Source organism: Terrapene carolina, unplaced genomic scaffold (assembly GCF_002925995.2).
Source record: "Terrapene carolina triunguis isolate 2854851 unplaced genomic scaffold, T_m_triunguis-2.0 Scaffold51, whole genome shotgun sequence".
NCBI lineage: Eukaryota > Metazoa > Chordata > Testudines > Emydidae > Terrapene > Terrapene triunguis.
In genome coordinates this window covers 2,693,136-2,713,628 of record NW_020664402.1, presented here as the reverse complement: position 1 = coordinate 2,713,628, position 20,493 = coordinate 2,693,136, and the positions used below count along the sequence as shown (strand labels likewise).

The following is a 20,493-nucleotide window of genomic DNA, read 5'->3' as shown; positions in this document are numbered from 1 at the left end:
AAGTGTGAGTCATTTGCAGAGGGAGGGAAGAGATCGATTTAGCATTTGGTTGGTAGACCCAAGTCAGGCCCCTTGATTTGGCAAAGGCTGCTACCACCCTGGCTTTGCAGATGGCTGCTTCTTGGTCAAAGGGTAAGGACACACAAAGCCAATGTACGTGTTGCTCCCACTCTCCCGCTGGGTGACTGCGAGAAGGAGGTGCCCAAAAGAGGCCGCTCTTACCAAGATGCATTTCCCTGGTTCCAGACTCCATAGGGAACTCTCCGTGTTGATCTTGTGGGTGAGTCTCCCTTCCACAAGGACACGCTGGCTGCTCCCCTCCAGCACGGCCACGCGAATTGAGCTGCTGCTGAGATCCACCGACACCTGGAAGCACAGAGACAAGGAAATCAAAAGGGACATTCCCTCCTGCTTTCTCCCCTGTGTTTGCTGGGGCGGGGGGGTCGAGTGCACTCATTGGGGATGAGAGAGGAAAGCAATCAGCTCTTTATATAGCACGGAGGCTGGGAATCCTGCCACAGCTTCAGGGAGATGGAAAACCACCTATGTGCAGTCATTTACTCTACTGGGGACTTCTTCATGTGCCCTTTGCTATTGCTGCAGTTTGAGTGCATGCCCCAGCTTTCAGAACAGGGGGAATGAGGAGGGGATTTCTATTCTGCGAAGGATTCCACAGGGTTGAAGTGTCTCTCTCTCTCCCTGAATTCTTCACTCGTGTGCTAAAGACAAGGCATACTTGCTGGGTTGGTGGGGGGGGGGAGAGACAGCTTGGCATGTGCTTTAACGTCGACACCTGCAACTGATGGAGATTCCAGAATCAACCCGGAGAACAGCATGAAAATTGTGATCTTGGGTGGGTCCTATGCCTCCTGCTGCATCCGTGGTAGGGCTTGGAGAGCATGTGGGTCACGTGTGTGGGGGCAGAACATGGCCCGCTGCCCCTGCTACAGCACATATTAGGACAGGGCAGGAAATGGAAGCAAAGAGACAGCGCTGACAGCAAAGTCAAGAAAGGTTTTATTCCTGGCATGCCCTCTACAGGAATGAGGCCAGGTCCCTCACACAGCAGCAATGCTGCCATATGGGAGACCCTGATCAGACCTGCTGTGGAGCGGACATGCTTCTTCCCAAAGGAGGTGGAGGCAACTGCTGGCTTGGTTCATGGAGTGGTGTTACTTTCAGTCTCAGAAGAGACCATCTGTTCTTTCTTCCCCAGCCTCAAGCTGCAGTCACTGAAGAAAGGGATCTGGGGGGAGCCCGGCTCTCCCTCTATAAAAACATATTCAGGAAAGGGAACTGCCCCATCTTTCAAACACTGCCTTAGCACTGAGGCGAGGGGGTTACCGCTAGATATGCCTGAACACTCTCCCAGAGTTTCCCCAGATTTTGCTCTGCAGTTCTCATCTGAAATGTTCTTACATTATCCATTACCTAGGTGATTTCTAGTGACTCAGTGCGGGCAGGAGATAGACTGAAGCTGCTCCAGTCAGGGACTGCACCACAATTGCATTTGATAGATGCCACAGAGATAAAACCAAAAAATGAGCCACTTCTGACAGGTCCCTGTCAAGTTTTGGAGAGGACCTGAGAACACCCAGTGCACACAATGGAGGGGGAAAACAGGGAAAGCAAGAGCCACTAAGCTTAAATACTGCTCAGCCCAGACTGTGCAAGACGGATGTATCTAAAATACCCATGTGTAAGCTGAGTGGAGTCTCTAAATCAAACAAAAGGCCCATTGAGAGGAGCCCAAGGGGAATTCAGGAACAAAGGAACTGGGAAAACTGGCTGGCTCAGGGGACCGGTAACAGCATTAAGTCTCCTGTTTCGATCCAGTCCAGGGCAGACATGACTGGAAGCAAATTTCTATCTGACAGATGTTTGTGGGCCTTTGTGAACTGAGCTGAGGGAATCCACGTCCCACGTAGCCTCTCACAGAGGCCACGCCACGGAGCCAGCTTCCTTTCACACCCCTGGAGATGAGCCCCTCCAAGGCAGGGCGAAGGCCTTCTGGAAGGGGGTTGTGAAGAGAGCCCGGCTGCTGCTCCGTGGACAGAGGGCTTTCAGCCTCAAGGACTCTCAGCCTAGCCCCTTTCGTTCGTAACTCTCAGAGCTGAGGGAAGACAGGAGCTGTCAGAGGTTTAACCACAGGCAGTTTCTAAGCAGAATTAGTGCTGCAGGGTACTGCTCCCACAGCATGGCACAGAATAAGCCGGCAGCCTCCAAAGCGGAGGTCAGTGATTTAGCCACAGTTCAGCAAACAAATGAATCCTTAAACAAGCCTGCAATCTCTTTAGTCTGAGGTGGCTAAAAGAGAAGCCACTTGAGGCTGGATGTACTTCTCCAAGTGACCTCTTAGGAACAACCAGACCGGGCAGTAACAAGGCCAGGATAAGTGTGCCCAGGACCTGAGAAGTTTACAGCAATGTTTCAAAGAAGATCAGCCTCAGGAAGATGCCAGGAGGTGGTGAGCATGCCAAGAAAGCAGTATTATTTTTAATAAAGTCAATGGAGTATGGCTTCTCGTATTTGAAATGACACCTATTAGAGACTATAGGGCAGGGTACAGCCGGGGGGAGAGTTTGCGGAGATTGTGGAGAGACCCAGAGCGGATGGAGAGGCAATCCAAGCTGATCTGTTAAGTGATATGGCACCAGGATTCCCCAGACGGACGTGACTTGCTGTTTCATTGGGGGAGCTCTGGATCTGTAAGCACTCATGGGCTAAAGACAAGAGAGACCCTGATACAACACAATTAGGCTCCCAGAATAGGAACATTTATTGGAAATTTCCTCTCTGAGTTACAAGGACACAGATCCATTAACCAATGGGCTCTCAGCCTGAATATACACAGTCAAAACCAGACCTGTCAGTCATTGATATGGGAAGGTTTGGCCAACCACAGCAAAGAATGCACAAGTTGAAACTGTTTCCACAGCACAGGATAATATCCCCTGTGGACTGAAATTTCCAAACAAGCTTATACACACAACAACGAACTTGAGTTCCAACAGCAGAACATACCGTCACGAACTAATCAATGAGCCAAGCAGGCCAAAGAAATACTCTAAACAAGGGAGGGTCGGAGCTGTAGACCTTGGAACTCAGAGAAAGGAAATTTTCAATACATCAGAATAAGTTTTCCTATTCCACTAGTTGCACAGATCCTTTAACGAATGGGATTTTTATAGCAGTACACCTTCAGGGAGGGTTCAGAGCAAACAGAACGACAGGGTTTTAAATTCCTTCTCTACTCCTGGGATGGCACAACGTGGCGCGCCCTCCTACCAAAGGCAGCACCTGCTGAGGCTTAACGTGGTGCATCAGAGGCTGCTACCGCTCTCAGAGAGTAGGCTTGGATGCTGGTTGCTGGACAGAGACACTCTGACTTGTAGGCCTCATGGATGCACCATTTTAACCATCTTGAAACAGCAGATTTTGATACTTTTTCCTTGTAGATGCCAGATGGTAAAGAATAAATAGAGCATTGAACTTGGGACTCCTGCATGCAGTGGATGTAGATCTTGAAGGCTCTAAACCAGCTGTTCTCTTGGGCAAGATGGCTTTGGACAAAGCAGGGAGCACAATTTTCTAGGCTCAATGAGTTAATTTTTGGGATACAGCCCAACTCTGCTCGAAGAACCACACCATCACTGCAGAACGTGCAGTAGCGTTCCTCAGTAGATCAGACCCTTCTGGGCAGAGGTGATGGCTACCAGGGAGGCCACCTTGACGGAAAAGAAATACACGATTACATTCCTGAAGGGCTTGCAGCCCCACCTCCCAGCTATTTCAGTGCTTAGCCAAAACCAGCCCCTGGATTCAGAGCAGCTGCTAAACTGCAGCCAGGCAAGACTGAAGCGATGTTGGTGGGAAGAAGTTGTGGTTTTAAGATTTCCCCCACTGTTGAGCGCATCAGCCCTTCAGATTAAGCTGGCCTGGAGCCTCGGGGCCCTTTTTAGCTCCTCTGGGCTCATGGATGTCCAAGTAGCTGCAGAAATGCCACTCCTGCACCTGCGATGGGCCAGATGATCGTGCCCCATCCAAACACGCACACTCTTGGCCACAAGGACTCATGCATTTGGAGACTTCTAGGCTTGATGATTTCAATTCATATCCAGAACGAAGCCACAGGGCCTGAGGAAGCTCCAATGAACACAAAACACAGCAACCAGTCTGCTTAGCAATTCAGGTCACCGTGATCTCATCACCTCCCGGCTCCACTCTCTGCAGTTGCGCCCCATTAAATATAGAGAGCGATTCAAGGTCTCTGTCCCTGATGCTCAAAGTCCCCCATTGGATTGCCCTAGCTGCCTCTCCCCCCCCTGCCCCCACCACAACTTCCCATGACAACTCCATTCCACTGGAGTCACGGAAGATGGGACGCAAGGGTGCAGGAGACAGAACTTTCACCGGAGCCGTGCCTAGACTATTAAACCAACTCCCACAAGAGAGCAGAATGACTGTGGGCCTTGCTGAGTTCAGAACTCAGCTCTTCCATGTCGCTTTCAGCCCCAATAATTTCTTCACACACAAATACACTCACACACACCCACACCAAGCAAGCAAGCAAACAAAAAACCTATGAACTAATCCAGCTATTTCTCCTACAGGCTGGGAAGGAAGAAAGATTTGTCGTTGTTATTTTTACGTTCAAGTTCTGGGGAGGCACTCATACTAATGTGATGTGATGGGAGGGGAGGGGGGGCTACACTCAATCAGAGTTCACGGTGAGAGAGAGGAACCTCTACCCTCCCAGTCTCCAGCTGCTGCTCCTCCAGGGACAGTCCAGGGACAGCTACATTTAAGCTTGCCTGAGCCAAAATGCCATAGCAACCGTCCTAAATCAAAAGTTAATCATGTTTAAAATGAGATTTTAAATCATCTTTGGTGCTGGGCACTAGTTCACAGCCAAGAAAGCCCAGTGAAGTGCATTTTAATCTCACTTTACTTCAGCTTTTTTGCTACCAAGTAGGAAAAGAGTAAGCTTATTTGTAGAACATGGGTGAACACTTCCAGTTTGCAAGATGCCGTCATTCACAAATCCTATGTCCATTTACTTACAAATTTGGTAGAAAAATTATACTTTGACCCCTGACCTAGCCTATCAATTTTGATGGAGATACGGACGTTTTTGTGGATTTTAGAGTGGGTCAAGATCTGGTTTAAATGAAAACTCAGCTGCAACCTTAGCTATGTAGTTGCTTCCATGACACTGGATAGATGAAAGAGAGGGTGACATTACCATGTGTGTGAACCGCTTCACTACAGGCGTCGTCTGACAAGGGGAGTGCATGCTAGAAACCCACGACTGATGATTCAGATGTTACTGTCACCTCTGAACAGCTGGGGTCAGCCACAGCTTAGCTCACAGCCACACAGCTCGCAGACTGGTGGCCTCACTCCAATCCTCCCAGGGCCTTTGCCCACAGCAGGGAATGTGGCGGTGCTGCAGGTTAGAAAGATCTGCAGTTTCTGTGCCGGGGGACCAGGACTGGATGAAAAGACACAAATGGTGTCACTTCCTGTTTCCCTCCCCCAGCCAACCCCTTCTTAACCCTGCCTATCCCCAGGACACCCCTTCCTGCAGCAGAGGGCCATGCCTGTGGTCACACACATGCCACCTGGCCAATGTTATTAGAGAGGAGAAACGTGAAATCGTAGGGCTGTGCAGCAGCCCAGCCAGGCATATTCTCCCGTGCAGAAGTAAGAACTCCTTCCTCCCATCTAAACCTCGGCACGGTGCTGTGGGAAATCTTGTAGAGCAGCTACCTGCATGAGTACAACTCCATTCAGGCCCGAGTGCCGTAAACTATATCCTCTTTAGAAAGCGTCAGAACACTTGGAAACATTCATTCAGATTCAACCCCTCCGTGGGGTAGATGAGGGCGAAAACAGAGATTACTTGACCCACCACTGAAACGCAGCCACTTCTGTGGTGGGCCAGGCCAGCTGTTTAACAGCATGCGGCATCACTACACAATTGTGTAGGACAATAAATGAAGAGAGCTCAAATCCAGTTGAACTTGCAGGGGTGTTTGGAGAGGAAGAAGAGGAGGTGGAATCTGGACAAGACGCTTACACGTTGACCCTTGCAATAAATGCCTTGAGAACGTTAAAGAACACCAGTCACTGGGAGCTCAATTTTACATCTCATTTAAAAGACAGCACCTTCAGCCACACAGCAGCTCCTGCATTGTGCTGGGGAATTGACTCAGAACCAGCTTACAGGGGAGACCACCCCTAACAAGTCACCAACACCACTCTTACAGATCCTAGGTAGTCTCCCATCCACCTTCGTTTGTGAGATCTGAAGAGAACGTGGCACAAGCCGGGAGCATCTGTGAGCAGGTCGCGTTGGGCTTTCCTAATCACAATCTAGCCAACCAGCTCTGGGAGAGACAGACCATCTTTAAGCCAGTTCAGTTTCCTGATTACCAAGATTAGTCTCTGCAGTGGAATCGGGCTGACATCTGGCAAATGTATTTGCATGCAGGGAAAAGAGAAGTAATGTAAACTGAGCTAAAAAATAACATGAAGTGACTACATCAGCCATCAAACTCTGCTGCCAGGGACAGCAGGGTCACCCCCAAGGTCATGCTGGGATGCTCATTAAAAGGAAAGGAGGGAAAAAGAAAAGAACGACAAGCCAGAGGTTTCTTTCTGCCCCTCTTTCTTCTAAGCAGAGTGAACACTAACCCGTTCCTCTCTCTCTCTCCTGTCCCTTCTCTAGTTGCTAGCGGCCTTCAGCTCATGATGCAAAAGGGGGTTGGAGGATCCAGCACCATCAGAATGAAGGGTGGCTCTGCAGTGCACCCATGCAGTACCAGAGTGCAGGACCTCCCACGCGAGGACCCTGCTCCTTCAAGCTGGCACCATATGCAGACAGCACTGTGCTTTCAAGTCAGGCCCAGAACTTCACTGGCCTGAAGGCTGTTCCCGAAGAGGAAAAGCCCCTCACTGCAAAACAAGGTAGAAGCAGGTGTTGTTTTCTCAGACCTAGCAAGAAATAGTTCTGTTTCATTTTATAGACCCTATAGAAAAAGGGTGTCTTGGGCGCCCCCTGCTGGCCCCGCAGCAGCAAACTACATTCTGCCTACGTCTGTGCTGCCACTGTCAATTATGTTGATGCACAAACAAAGCTATTTCGGATACAGAGCTATGTAGGTTGAAGTTGGTGAACAAAACCGACTGTGCTCATTTCAGCTGCCCTGAAAACAGAGGGGAAGGGGGAAAAAAAAAAACATATTTCCCAAATGGAAAAATACAAAGTCGGTGGGGGCCTCTTTAAAGGCTTCTAGGACAACGGAAAGTAAAAATAAACCTCTGGCTCGAACAGCCAGTCTGTCTGTGTACCCCTCCCTGAACCCACCCCCACCAATAAGATCACAGAGTGGGAACAAACCAAAGAGGGTTGTAATTTACATTAGCTACCCCAAACCCACTGTCCAGCCCAGCAATGAGATGCTCACAGGGCAGGAAGTGTGGAGGAGGAAGGGCAGCTACAGCTACCTGTAGATTTTCCTGCAGGTCACTTGCCAATGGGTCTCTGCCAGGTTAAAAAAACACCCTCCATCCATCCACCTGACAATATTGTCAGATCAACTCACATTCAAAAAGGCAGGGCTTCCCCACAAGCGCTAAGCGAGCAGGGAGAACAGGGGCGGGGGATCGGATCGTCAAAGGGATCTGCCTCATTCACTAAACCCAGCTCCCATTCCCTTGTGAGTCCAAGGAAACCAGTCTGGGGTGAAATGAAGCAGGCCACTCTGCCGCATGCCTCAGCTGTAGTCACATGAGCTGCACTTGTTTGAATCCACCCTGCAGGCAGCTCTCTTACAGCAGCACAAAATAAAGCTACAGAGCAGCGAGCCACGGGGCAGTCTGAGAGAAACGGGGACCTCGTGCGGGACGACCTGGCCTTTAATTACACCAGTTTGGATAACGTGTTTCCTTAGGAGGCCTCAGCTTGGAGGCAAGGTCTGGGTTTCAGTGTGTGTGTGTATAAAGTAGCCACTCAGAGCCAGCATCTGGGTTTCAAGCGAGGGGGAGTGGAGAAGAAAGAGGAAATATGTCATTGTATTTCTCCCAGGAAGCTGAGGCAGCGTCTGGGGTCTGCAGGGGTAGGGTGCGCTGATCAAGCCAGGGGATCAGCGTCTGCACAGGCCACGCATGCCTGCATGAGAGGAGGCAGCTGCATTCTGCTGCACTGAAAGGGAATCAGGCATGGCCTTCAGTGGGCAAGTTTGGGGCACCCCTAGCATGCGCACGCCTGCTCCATCACAGTTCAGCATCGCTTTGCAGGCAATTAGAGCTGCTAAGAAGCAACACACTGGCAGGCTGGGGCGATGGGGAGCTCGTCACCCGTCACAGGCTGACAGCACGGGTGCTCATTACCTGCCTGCCTTTCACAATGTGCTTGGGCACCGGCACTTTAATCTCCAGGTCGCTGTAGTCTTGGGACCAGGCGTAGTTCTCTCGCACGGCTCCATTGTAACTGTCAGGGTTGGTCTGGAACTGCTCCTGCCTCCTGAGGGGAAAGAGCGAGATGGCAGGTGTCAAGTGGCTCGGCACGCGGCGAGCAGGAAACACCAGGACACACTGGGCGAGGCAGATGGAGAGTGCTGGGCCTGTAATCGGCTACCTGGAGGCAGAGCAAGGAGCACCGAAGAGCGACTTGACAGGCACTCTGCTGCCCACTCCCTGGGACCTCTCTTTGCTGGGGACACCTGCTAAGGGAACAGGTTTGAAACAGCTCCAGGCTCCCACAGGTCTTCCCCAGCCCCAGGACACCTTGTGCGGAGAGAGGGGTGTCACCTGCCTTGCCAGTTTGCTGCTTATTAATGGCCCAGGTAGACTCAATGTCTCTAATACCGGTGCCTTTCCCCACTTGTGTTTGCAGCAGAAACTCCCATGGCCAACCTAGGAAGGAATGACTGTAAATGTGCAAAGGGATCAGCACGCAATGCGTCCAGGCCCCTCTGTCTCCAACCTCCATGCAGCCGCCAGACAAAGACTATTACCAGCCAAGGCATGTCTAGCCTGACCCAGTGACCTCAGCACACGTGGGAACATGACAACCCGATGAGGAGAGAGGAACTGGTGAACGGAGGCAAACTGGGATTTTTCTAAGGAATATTCAGATTTCCTTTGGCTACTTACAAGGTGCTGAACTGGACGAAGCCAGCGACAAGGGAGACACCACAATGGTGGACACAGGCTGCTGTCCTTTAGCATAGCCTTCCTGACCTGCTGCCACTCTACGGAGTGGTACAGAAGAAGCCACCATGTCCACACAGCCTATCTGCCTGCCCTGGCCAGACCAGAGAGAGGTGCTCACAGAGGTAGCTGGCGAGAAGGAAGTAGACTGGGCAGTATGAGAACAGCTGGAAAGAGAAGGTGGGCTATAGCCAATGCGTAGCTGATGGGGGCTACAGCTAGAACCCCTCCTCCAAAACATGACTACAGTATCGCCCCTTTAAACATTTCTCCTCTGTGTTACTCAAAGGGGAACTTCAAAATAAAAGGGAAGAATGAGGGAAGCCCACCCAGAATCTAGTGCAGAGACCCCATGCACCAGCTTTGACTAACTTTTTAACATTCTTTGTTGGTATCCCTGGGCTCAGTGAAGATATCCCAGAATGCTTCACTCTGACATAATTAATGCCATAGATTGCAAAAAAGGCACCTGGTATTTGCGGTCTTGTGTTCCGAGATCATTTTGCTGAGCCAGGAAGTACCAGGAGGAGAATTCCACAGAGGGAGAAAGAGGATTTTTAAAATTAATGGAATCTGGGTTACCTGATTCCCCCCAGTCCACCCCCAAGCCTGGTTAGACAGACAGGAGCTTCGGAATCAAAATCTGGACTACACTCAGGTCTTATTTTTCTTTTGCATTCACCTTAAAAAAAAAAACCAAACAAACAAACAAAAAAACCCACCCTAAAGCTAACTGCCATATGAGGAAATTAGTGTTTAGGAAACAAACATTAAGTGCCTTGACTCTGATGGGTTTCTAATATAGAGATGACGGCAAGATTTGCCTAGTAAGATGCTTGAAGAGTTGTCATAGCCTGAGCTAACAGTTTTGTTGTGTGGTGGTTTTTTTAAGAACTGGTGCAGTAGAGGAGCATTTTGGGACCTGTAGCTCAGGATTACCTGTCTAAATGGACACCGGTACATTGAAAAAATTCCTACTGACAATTTAAACGATTCAAGAGTCTGAGGAGCCCCTTTTAAACAATGCGGAAACAATTATTTACCTCAATTCCTTTATAAAACGTTGATTTGCAAAAGGTGTTTTCTGCTCCCCTGTGATATTTGCAAGGGTCTATCCAGCAGGGAAGAGTGGCAGCACCAAATATGCTTGAACACACCCTCTCTGGGCACAGGCCTGTTTGCCGACTTCTCCGTTTCAGTTTTGCAGCTGTTATTACCGGTAAACACCCTTTTGCAAGGTGTGAGGGGCACAGTATGTATGCACACAAGCCCTCTATCCCAGTCAAAAGCAGAGCAGGCATGGGACTGGCCGCACAGCGGTGAGATCAGCTAGTGCATAAGACAGGACGCGTAACTGACCAACAAAACAGTGAAAGTAACTCCACACAAAACAGTTGCCAGTGCATAAGGGGAATACACTAAAGAAAAAACAAACAATTGTTTTCATAGCTATAGGAATCTTATGGGGTATTTATAACAGTAATCCATAGAATTTTCAGCGGGAAATGAGATTCCTAACTTGTAAACGTCCCTTTAAATCATTGTCAGATAAAATCGCTTTCTTTTTAATCTCACAGGAAGGGTTTGTTTTTTTTAAAAATCGTTTCTAAACATAGCTGCAGCGCTAACAAAAGTCTGAGTTATTTTAAAATGTTTTGACACGTACCTAGTCTTCGATCTTGATTAATATAAACAAGGGCTGCAGTGAGTTATGTAACAGGTAATGTAACGGGCCCACAAGACGGCCCACCCAAGGGACCTATCCCCCATGCAAGCACCCACGCACTGCTAGGCCTTCAACCAACCAAGTGTGGGTGGTTTCCAGCAGAACTGCATGCTGAAGATTATATAAGAGACACAGATTTTAATTAAATTAGGCTTTTTTTTTTTTTTTAAAGAGTTCAAGGAGTAAAAATAAGATGTCACCAGTCTTATTAAAGCAGTGGTTTTGAAACCACTTGCTGAAATTAACCAATGAGAGCACCAGGTGCAAGGGGCGCACACAAGGCAGCAGCTGCGGGGTCTGAGCTCTGCAAGCTCAGTTGCTTGTTGGAATGTCCTGTCCCTGTGGAAATGGACCAGAGCAGAGATTTAAGGAGGGTATTGAAACACTTTGACAAAGTTTGATTTGCCTGGTGTTCGCCCATTGGGCCTCCATTTCCATGGAGACGGGGTTGGCATGGCAGCAGAGAACCAGCGTTCTTGCTGGTTGGTTCCAGCTGCCAGCTTCCAAAACCGCCTACAGATTTCAGGAACCGAAAGCACTGGGGGACAAATAGAAAATGAAAGCGCAGGGGAAGATTTCAGACGCCCCACAACACTCTCGCCCACGACCGGCAGAGTCATCTTGGGAGGGCAAACTGGCTAATGATTTCCAAGCCACGTGATCACTTCAGATACCTGCACAGCGTGAATAAAACAAAAAATCAATTCCAACTCAGGGTCCTGGTGTCAGCAGCAGCTACCGCTACAGACGAGACTCTGGACTGTCATGTTGCCATGCAAGGAGAATGCCTCAATAGAACTGTCTGAAAAAGCACTTTATGGTTACCCCACACACCCACATGCTTCATGGGGAGAGGAAGGATGGTCAAGTGGTTAGGATGCTAGCTTGGGCTGTTGGAGAGCCAGATTCAATTCCTCTGCTCTGCCACAGACTTCCTGTGAGACTTTGGGCAAGTCACTTAGCCTCTCTGGGCCTCAGGTCTCCATCTGCATTAAAGATCACGAGGGGTTCAGAGACTACGTCAATGGGTGGTTATAGAAGTAGCTGAGGTATATAGAGAGACCCATGTTTCTCACCCACCCATGAGGGAAGAGAGCTAGTGTGCTGCATAAGGGTTACTGAAAACAGCGGTGGTTATTCATCAAATAAATCCCTTTTGTAATAAGTCACCAATCTGTGGGGTGATCCCCCATATCCAGAGTCAGGCTCTGCATTACCCAAATCAATTCCTCCATTCTCGATGCTTTTTTATAAAGGGAGGGAATCGCATTTGGCCCTCTGAAGTATAAAGGCAGCCCGGCGGTGGTGGGGGGAGGAGGGCTAAGGGGTTTAAAAAAAAGTAGGGGTCCTGCTTGCTTGTTTCCAGCAGAAATAATCAGGTCTCAATTTATCTGGCTTTGCTGAAGGGCGAGCGCTGGAGAGCTAGTGGAATGAGGACATTACAAGAGCTATTGAGAAAGGGTCAGGCAATTTCAAATTCAGAGAGGGTCTTTTTGGTTAGTGCCTATTTAACTCAAACCCTTAACAAACAGCGGGGAGAAAAAGCTCTCTGTGAAACATGCAACACCTCCACTCCAACTAAGGGCTGAGAAAGCTGCTGCTCCAGTTCTCTGGCCCTCCACAGAGTCATCCTACAAAAACAGGAAAGACAATTTGATGTGCCTGATATTTCTAAAATAAAAGCAGAAAAGCAAACAAACATTCCAGGTTTCCGTTATCCATAAGAAAAAAGCCAAAGGCGGCACACCTTTTTCACCTTAATTCCATATGGCTGTGTAGGTAATGGGACCACAGTCCTGTTTCATTCTAATCAGCTTTCCCCCTTCAGCCTCTCAGGGTATCTACTTGGGGACTCAAGTAGCTCATAAAACACAATTGTATTATTGTCATTTAAATAACATACACCAAAGAGGGCGACATCAGAAAGGTGGGTCATCAGGAGAATTACTGGATCAATGTCTGGGGCTTCCTACCAGCTAGCAAAAGGCAGGCTGGGATTTTTATTTCACAAACTGAAGCTGGGGGAATAGCTATTCATGACTGTATTGTAGGTGAGTTTACAGGCCTCTCCTGGGTCACAAAGCTCGCATCTCATTTTAATCTACAAGCAGGGGCTTCAGAATGACTTCCCTCTAGGAAATCTCCAGCCGCTCCATTTCTCTTTCCACTTAGCACGTTCTGTTTCCGCACCCCAACCTGCATGACAAGGCGGTTTGCTTTTTAAAGGGCTGCTCTGCATTTCTAATTGCAGCAGCCACTTTGCAAGGCAGATGAGAAGGAGAGTGCTCAGAGGTCACCCTCCTGCGGCAAAGGTCAGTCTTAACAAGGGCTTGCGAGGCCTGGAGAGAACAGGCTGTTGCACTCCCAGACTGACACCAGTGCATCTCTGCTGGAAAAACTGGGCAAACAAGCTGAAGCTCATCAAAACGCAGCTACTGTGCTGGAGCCGAACGGCCCTGAGGAAGGAAGTCATCTTGACACGTAGTGCTCACCTAGGGCTGGCTGGAGCACACTTTCGCAGCCCAGCCATGAGTTGGGCCTCACAACAGCCTTGGGAAGTAAACCAGTATTACCCACTATTTACAGATGGGGAAACTGAGGCAGGGTGACTTGCCCAAAGCCCCTCCCATTCCTGCGTTCATGCCACCAAGCCATGCTGCCTCCTAGAGAGACTCACATAACAGGGATGCTACAGACTGAGGTAATGCAAAGAATGGCCATTTCCTTCCCCTGCTCTCATCTCACCCAGCAACAGGGCAAGTGGAAGTTAGCAGCAATCCTGTCCCAAGCCTTCTCAGCAAGGCTGCAACACAGGTAGCGTTAGGAAGAACAGAGTTCCATCATCGGTGTCTAATTACTTCTCCAAACTAGGTAATGCTTTGTCTTTCCGCAGAATCTTTCAGCCTCAAAATGCAGGTAAGAGATCTGTGAACCCACTTCTGGGGTGGAGTAGGGCGGCTGTCTCTAAAGGCACAGCAACAGTGCACAGAATTTGGGCCAGGACATTAAAAATGGGTGATTTGGAGAGGCAGGATGGAACTACGCAAGTAGAAACTTACCAAGGCAGTAGGGTTAACACCCTAACCTTGTGCAGGAGTAACAGGGGATCTTTAATGAAAGAAGTGGTCAGGACCTCAGTTTTGAACACAGCTCCTGCTAACATCACAGGAGGGCATTGGGTTCAGTACTGACCCAGAAGAAACGGCACCATTCACTGACTCACCAACATCATTTCGTGCAGCAACCTGGGTTTCCCACAAAGGCCTCCCGTCCAAACACCACCCTGGTCTGGCCCTGCTTGGCTTATATGATCCTTTGTGTTAGCAGCATAAGGTAACTGGCTAGAGCTTCTTAGCTGGAGTGGGAAGATAAGCTAGAAAACAGCTGATCCCCTCTCCTCAGAAATACTGGGATGGCTGCATCATTTCAAAGTGACCAGGGCACAGAGGACTCAAGGCAGCTTCTTCCATTATTGCCTCCTGCCAGGATGAGACTTGGATGTGCTCATGGGAAGACAGCCCTGATGGTCAAACATGCTGCTAGTCTTGCTTCAACAGGGCCATCAAGTAGCACCAGCCCCACCTCCAGAGAGAGCCTTTCCTGCCATCACACAGCGAAAACAACAGTCCCTCCCACTGATTATCTCCCAGGGGACAGGGTAGTCATGGAGCCAGCTCAGGAACATCTGCAGTTGGTCTCCAGGCAGAAGACTGGCAATGACTACCACCCCCTGCTGTGCTGGTCAGTGCACTAGGGCACAGGAACACTAGCAATGGCTGGCAGCAGATGGCGGTGGGGTTGAGGAGAGGGAGGGTGAAAAAGCATCAGCTTTAAAATAAAGGGTTTGGTATTGATTGCACTTGGCTGCCTGGTGGTGGGGATGGTGTGGGTGGGTCTGTGTGTTCTGTCTTGCTCTATTTTTGCTCGCAATGTGTCATTTTGGGGGAGGTGAAACCTTTAACAATGCACCGCCGAGAAGCAGCAAATCTGTTTTTCTTTCCTATGGACTGCAACACACGTCTATGCTGTCATTAATACCAATGCCTAGACCCACTCCCACCTAGACCTGGAGGTCAACTGACCATCCAACTGCAAGTCCTGGCAGGAAAAAAGGGAGGAGACTGTTACTTACCTGTAACTGTTGTTCTTTAGACTTGTGGCTCTCAATCTTTCCAGACGACTGTCCCCCTTTCAGGAGCCTGATTTGTCTTGTGTACCCCCAAGTGTCACCTCACTTAAAAACGACTTGCTTACAAAATCAGCCATAAAAATACAAAAGTGTCCCAGGCACACTATTACTGACAAATTGTTTACTTTCTCATTGTTACCATATAATTATAAAATTAATCAATTGGAATATAAATACTGTACTGCCATTTCAGCGTACGATATATAGAGCAGTATAAACAAGTCACTGTTTGTATGAAATTTGAGTTTGTAGTGACATTGCAAGTGCTTTTTATGTAGCCTGTTGTAAAATAGGCTACATACAAATATCTAGATGAGTTGATGTACCCCCCTGGAACATCTCTGCATACCACCAGAGGTACATGTACCCCTGCTTGAGAACCACTGCTCTAGAGATCTAGTCAAAACAGGGTCCAGACTCTGCCCAGGCCTTAGACAGGAATTCCAGGCTCAAAGGGCAGGCTTCGTGCCAGTCCCTGCTGTGGAATGCAAGCCCAGCAGCTCCTCCTAGAGCAGACAGTGAAGTTACTGCCACACATAGAAAGTGATGGAATGAACCCTCAGCTCTGTAAGGAGTGGGAAGTCATCCCACAACAATCACAGAAAAGGAATTTTCTTCTCGATAGACTCCCATCTCAACAGATCCTCCACTCTTGGGGACAAAAGCTCCAGGAACGGCTCTATGAAACTATACAATCATAGAAAGGTCATCTGGTCCACCCCCTCACATCTGGTCCATCCCCTTAATTATACCTAGACTGTCCCTGATGGGTGTTCATCTAACCTTCACTGACAGGGATTCGGCAACCTTCCTTGTTAAGCACTGGCACAGGTTACTGGTTAATGGAGAGGCATCAGATAGCTCAGTTTGGGCCTCTCCTGGCAGATTTCGGACACCTGCTTACAAACACCAGACTTCTCACTCTCTACCCTCTCAGGAGTCAGCCTGACAGGGACACCACGCTGGGATGGAGAAAGATGCTCTCGTTCGGTGTGCTAAGACATGGACAGCCCTGATCAGGTCAGTTCCACTACCCTTTGGAGTGTCAAGAACCACACCTATGCTGGCCAAGAGAAGCCCATCGGGATTGTGGCTCTTCTGCCTCTCCTGCGACATGTGAGGAACTTTCCTAGCAGAGGTAATAGAGAAAAGGCTGAAAGAGCCTGAGCTTAGAGCAGATCACTGGTTTGTCGTCAACATTAAGTGCATTTAGTCTTGATCAACCAATTCTAGCTTACGCTATGTTCGGTCACTTGGCTTTCTCCAACGGTTTCCTCTGATGAAATTTCTGATTGTCCTTAGTCAAAAGGTGGGAAAAATCTGTTGAGTCCTTTCAGGAACATGGAGGGGGCATTACAATTTTCACCCCCTATGAATACTTTGCCATCAACAGTAAGTTTCATAACAGGCCCCCATCTTACTTTACAATCAATGACTTAAGCCTCACCATTATATGGGACTATTCCTATGGTACAGATAAGGAAACAGACAGAGGGGAAGTGTACTCCCCCAGGTCACACAACAAGTGTGTGGCGGAGGCAGGGGGATCTGGGGGGGATGCTAGTCCTGTGCCCTAAGCACTAGCCTGTGCCCTTTTTGACAAGTGAAGCTTTTCTCAAGCTCAAGAGCCTTGCTAAACACAAAACAATTTCATTAGACAACACTGAAGTAACAAGCTAGTAGGAAGATGATGTCTGATGCATCCATACGCCTTAACCACATAAGGATGCAGCAAGTATGGCATTCCTCAGAGATGCACTATGCGCAAACAGACCAGCATTTATTTCAATGATTAGACAGTCAAATAAAGGCCGCTTCTCCCTGACAGCGGCCTAGAGCGAGAGGCGTCCATCAAAGTAATTAATTGTGAGTTCACAAACACTGAATTGTGACAAGGGGATGAATCAGGGAGGAGGTGGCAGATTTTATAAGAGATGCTTCAGCTGGCACATGAGCATTTTGGCAGGCAGCAGGCCTGGAGTGCATCAAGCGCAGGATAATTGTACTTCCTGAGGTGCTTTGCAGCACGCCAGGGTTCGAGAACCCGTGCAATGAGCTGGGCTTGTCGTTCTGTCATGTTTTCGGACCAGGGCCTATGTTTTCATGTGATAACTGCCGGCCCTGCCTCAGCCACCATTGGTCGTGCCAGCTAGCACTTGCCTCGACCAGCATTTGGAAACGCAGTCAACCGCTCTCCTTGCACCAGCAGCTTCTCACCAGGACTGACGCCTCCCCACAACAAAGCCCCAGCACAGTAAAAGGATGCTCTGGCTAGCTACTCCCACCAGGGAAGGCGAGGGATTGAGGAAAGGCACCAGTCTAATCATTCTTGCGCATGAAGGTAGAGGGAGATGGGGCACCACCTCAGCCCAATGAGCTAATGCTGTGTAACCCCTTGTGCCATTGTCCTTCTCAGATGCTAGCTGATGCCAGTTAGACCCTAGCATCATTTAATAGCCATCATCACCTGGCTCAAGCAAGGCACTTGGCAGCCAAGCAAGTGGCAAAGGCAGCAGACCCAGACAATGGATTAGGGGAGCATTAAATAAAATCAGCTCGTTTAAAGCCTTTGCAAATAACATTGCTCTGCTCCCATTAGCTAGGGGCTGTCAGGGAATTGAGCTGTTACTAGAACTAAATGATGTTGCAGTTTTTAATGGCAGGAGAACAGTCCTGTTATTTATAAAGCTTCTGGATGATCCAATTTGATCCTCCCCAGCAGCCCTCTCCTGAATGCAAACGCTCCCTCCGCTGCGGCCCTGGCCTGACCTGCGGAGGTGGCAGCCAACTATTGGCCGGCAAGTCAGACACTTACCAGTGCCGATTCCAGATGCCAGCCAACCTGGGCATCCATCACAGAGCTGGCAAGTCCAGCGGCCTCTCCGTAAATGTCAATGAGTCCAATTGTTTTCGTTTCAGGCAGGACTGGAGCTTGTTATGCTCAGCCACGCTCTGGCATTTCGGCACTTCTCCTTTGCAGCGTCTTTCCGAACAAGCGTTTGGACTGAGAAGCTTTTCTAAAGGCCCTGGACTACATCTGCTGAGCGACGCAGAAACACAAGCAGCCCCAGTCCCCTAAGTACTAATACGGCTAGACCATCTACTGAACACAGGTTACCTGACTGGAATTAACTCAGGGAGAGGCAAGGTGACAGAACCCACCAGGGCATAGGTGGATGCAGATGCAAGGGGTCCTTTGCATTCACAATCCAACTGCCGCTTATGTGTCCACCTCTGAGTAGCAGCCAGGACGGCAGTGCAGCCTTTCCCCTGGACGCCATGGCACAGTTAAGTGCTCTGGCTTCTCGCGTGCCCTCCAACAGCCCGAGACCAACTCTGCAGCCTCACCTTCCCCAAGCCAGCTGAAACCTCCCCTCTAGGAAGCAGTCGAACTGCTGGGGGACGGGCTAAAGGCCTGGAAGAACAGCAGAAGTAAGGGGGCAGCATGCACAGGAGGGATTCTGAGTCAGGCTTTGCTCTTGCGATTCCTTCGCATGCCACTCACTGCGCTCAGGAGAGGTGGTGTTTTCAACAGGAAGTCTGATTTCTGTCCCAAAGGAAATACTTCTAAAAACTTGGCCAAACCACCTTTGGGACTTAACCCCAAAGCAACCCCTTACCTGAACTGACTGGCCAGCTCTGTGCTCCAGAGCAGGGGTTCCCAACCTTCTTACTAAGGCACTCTGGCTGTTTGGGGACACACCATTACCTCTACTCCCCCCTCCCCACCCCAGCCCTCTAGCCAGTTGCTCCCCTTCCCTGCTCCCTTCCGCAGCCCCAGCTAGGCCACAGCCCCGCTGCGATTGCCATCGGGCTGCTAACTGTCCACTAGCTGCTGGCTCCAAACACTTTCTCCAGGCTGCTCCTGCTGCCCAGATCTGGCTCCCCACTCTGCTCAGTAGCAGATTAGCCACTGGGCCAATGGGGTCCATGACCAGTGGCCATGGCCAACTGGGGTGCCCCTACGCCCCACCCACCCAGCGCTCCCGCCGGGGAGCGGGCTTGGGGGCTTGCCCCGCCCCACGCACCCAGCGCTCCTGCTGGGGAGCGGGCTTGGGGGCTTGCCCCGCTCCCCAGCAGGAACGCCAGGCGGGCAGAGCAGGGCAAGGCCCCGCACCCCGACCCCGTTTCCCTGGCAGGAGCACCAGGGGGTGAGGGTGGGAGGAACTGCAGGTGAAAGGATTAGGGAGAGCCTCCCACTTACTCTGGCCCAGGGCCCCACAAATCCCTAATCCACCTCTGACTCTGCTGCATGCTGCCCAAGGGGGGTGACAGCAGGATCTATGCTGCTGCCTGGAGGAAGCAGCCGGAGCTAGAGAGCGAACAGCCTGGTCACTCAATTACAGACCTCAAAGTCACAATACTCCAACAAAAAAACTTCCAAACCCGACTCCAACGAGAAACTGCAGAATTGGAATTAATTTGCAAACTGGACACCATTAAATTAGGCTTGAATAAAGACTGGGAGTGGATGGGTCATTACACAACGTAAAACCTATTTCCCTATGCTAATTTTTTCCCCTACTGTTACTCACACCTTCTTGTCAACGGCTGGAAATGGGCCGTCCTGATTATCATTACAAAAGTTTTTTTCTCCTGCTGATAATAGCCCACCTTAATTGATTAGTCTTGTTATAGTTGGTATGGCAACACCCATTTTTTCATGTTCTGTGTATATATAATCTTCCTATTGTATTTTCCACTGCATGCATCCAATGAAGTGGGTTTTAGCCCATGAAAGCTTATGCCCAAATAAATGTGTTAGTCTCTAAGGTGCCACAAGTACTCTTCGTTCTTTTTGCTGATACAGATGAACACGGCTACCACTCTGAAACCAGCCTGTCCCTGCCTCTGCCACCCAGACCCCACTCCGCACACTGCTGCCTGCCACCCAGGGGAAGTGAGAGCATAGGAGCACATGGGATCAACTGGTGGGTTGGGAGTCAGGAGCTATCATTTGGGAAATGCGGTTCTAAAGGGGGCCTTGTACCAGAAGATCCCAGCACAGAGGTAGCTGATCTGCCACTGTTCAAGCCACTCAGATCACTTCCACATGCAAGTCACCTCTGTGACGTTGTGCAGTCTATATGGTTTTATAAAAACATGATAAGTGAACATAATGTAACTGGGATAGTTTTATAAAAATTTGATAATAAGTGACTATAATGCAAATGGGATATGCTTCGTGCAAAAGGTCTCTTGTAAGGTATCATTACAAAGCTCATAATCTACTGAGTGTGATCATCCGATTTGTATAAAAGTACCACTCTTGTATCTAAAACTAGAAATATAAAATGTAACTCTGAGGGCCTATTGTAATTATGTAAAGTGTGGGCCATTAATGATGGTTTGGAATCTT

At 49.4% G+C, this 20,493-nt stretch overlaps 1 protein-coding gene across 1 annotated transcript in view; it reads right to left on the bottom strand.

Moving 5' to 3' along the window:
* Nucleotides 1–20,493, bottom strand: part of LOC112114903 (nudC domain-containing protein 3) — a 53,796-nt gene that overhangs the window by 15,546 nt on the left and 17,757 nt on the right. The window contains exons 3-4 of the mRNA XM_029912650.1: nucleotides 8,398–8,530; nucleotides 223–366 (exon numbers count right to left, since the gene is read on the bottom strand). Coding sequence (XP_029768510.1) covers nucleotides 223–366; nucleotides 8,398–8,530 — 277 coding nt within the window. The remainder of the gene's footprint in view (nucleotides 1–222; nucleotides 367–8,397; nucleotides 8,531–20,493) is intronic.